At 46.6% G+C, this 1,902-nt stretch overlaps 1 protein-coding gene across 1 annotated transcript; it reads right to left on the minus strand.

The window, feature by feature from the left end:
• Positions 1-8: 8 nt before the first annotated feature.
• On the minus strand, positions 9-1,889 carry LOC111653065 (voltage-dependent L-type calcium channel subunit beta-4-like). Its single transcript, XM_023403525.2, has 3 exons — positions 1,798-1,889; positions 1,368-1,553; positions 9-906 (listed from the first exon to the last, which is right to left on the minus strand). Exons 2-3 carry the CDS (start codon positions 1,548-1,550, stop codon positions 643-645), a joined length of 447 nt encoding a protein of 148 aa, XP_023259293.1. The 5' UTR covers positions 1,551-1,553; positions 1,798-1,889; the 3' UTR covers positions 9-642.
• Positions 1,890-1,902: the final 13 nt, after the last annotated feature.

Raw genomic sequence — 1,902 nt, forward strand, 5'->3', positions numbered from 1 at the left:
GTCAAGTGATTTAGAAAATTGGACCTCCGTGTCTACACCTCATCTCGGGAGAATCCAGAACGCTGGGTACAAAATATCAATGAAGTGGATGCGGAGGTTGATCATCTATCAGCATGCAATAAGCTAAATGGTGAGAGGATTTATACATGGCCCACAATAGGGGTCAGCAGCCTTCAGCAGTCTGTGTGCAATGGACCTCCCTCCGACCTGGTGCGATGTCCCAGGCACTTAGAAGCCCATACACCATCACCATCTGACCACTATCCATAATTAGCTTGCTGACACAGGCAACAAGCACAATCTGCGCTGCACGTCTGCTGAGCATCGTGTTAGTACAATCCCAAAAGGTCCCAGTAACATAAATTAGAGGAATTGATTTTACAGCATAAGTTAATGTTGGCATCCTGAACCTCTTGACTACTCACGCTGTTGATTGATGGGGTTGCCCTGGCAGCTTGATTAAAAACAAACACCTGAACATGACTTTGTTTGACTTTGAAAGAGAAAAATTGCCAGGTAGATAAAACAAATGAACGCAAACTAAAACAAAAAGGTACAATTTGGGACCATCTTGGCTCTGTTGCAGTGTTTATTTTGGGTGGTATCTGGGCCATTTGGGCCCCGGTGGTGATAGACTTGGGCTCAGAGCCGGTGCCGGGAGTCATGGCTGTAGCTGCCCGGTGAACTGCGATTGCGATGTGGCTTGTATGCATCCTGATAGGGGTCCTGGTAGTCCTGGTAGGGGTCCTGCTGTTCTCGGCTATGCTGTGAACCAGACGACATGCGGTTGCGTCCCTTGTGCGCCCGCTCGTTGTGGTAATTCTCGTCCGATGTCATCAGGTTGCGTCGTTCGTTCGGGGTGGAATGATCTCCCGTGTGGTTGCTCTGTCGCATTCTTTGGCTCTGCTAATCACATGGACACACCAAGGACACGGGTGAGGCTGGGGCAACAATGCAGTGCTCCGTTTTTCTTTTTATGCAACTGGTCAGAGGGAGAGCGTCTGAGCTCTTGTGGCCATGATGATATTTTGCTTTTCATGCTTCATAATCTCGGTCAGAGATTGAAAGGATGGTGAATTTCACTGACTGGCAGTGGGTCTGATGAAATGTATAAATATATATTTATCTATGTATATGTGTATATTCACTTTATAATACTCTATGTAGATTATGTACATTCAGGAACAATGTTTTGCTCATGCTATTGCTTCTCCATCTGTGTTATTAAACTGACATGGATTTCACTGGTCAAATGCTCATTTCTGGCAAAGAAATTTCATCACAACGATGGAATTAAATTGTATATTTTGGTCGCAAGAACTAACAGAAACACAAGGCTTTAAATTGTGATGGGATGGCTTCTGTACCTGCAGTCCAGAGATGCTGGTGGGATAGGGGGTGAGAGTGGTTGGGCCCAGGTTGCGTCCCAGCAGGGGGTTTAGGGGCGTTGCCATCGAGGTATGGGTTGCTTTCCAGTAGGCCTCCAGGTATTCGGCGAGATGCTCGCAGGCGTCCTCCAGCTGGTTCTCATCCAGGATGATGTCAAACATTTCCTGTTAGCAGCAGATGGTCGGAGGAAGGAAAGTAAGATGAAGGTAACGATGAAAATGAGATGGAGCGCTTATGATCTCCAGGCTGACACTGTATGTGAGGTCCTGCTGTGTTACTATGTACTGTGTAAAGAATGCTTTAACACAGAGAAACTGAAATAAGACACAAAATATAAGATTCAGGAAAGCTTTTAGATTTTGTGAAAAAGTGAAAGTCATCAGCCAGTATACGAGGATGGCCACTTACTGGGGGACACTGGGCCAATTTGTCTGCCGCCACAAGCTGGACATTCAGGTGTTTGCTCTGGGACTTTCCTCTGGACTTGACTAGCCTCTGCAGGACCTGGACGGC

Source organism: Seriola lalandi, unplaced genomic scaffold (assembly GCF_002814215.2).
Source record: "Seriola lalandi dorsalis isolate HSWRI2012SDOR001 ecotype SW California unplaced genomic scaffold, Sedor1 jcf7180001973876, whole genome shotgun sequence".
NCBI lineage: Eukaryota > Metazoa > Chordata > Actinopteri > Carangiformes > Carangidae > Seriola > Seriola lalandi.

Excerpts from the sequence above, each read along its gene's own strand:
- LOC111653065 (XM_023403525.2), bottom strand. The coding sequence starts at position 1,550 with ATGTTTGACATCATCCTGGATGAGAACCAGCTGGAGGACGCCTGCGAG. Across the intron at positions 907-1,367 it reads CCAGCATCTCTGGACTGCAG|CAGAGCCAAAGAATGCGACA; the intron begins GTACAGAAGCCA and ends CCATGTGATTAG.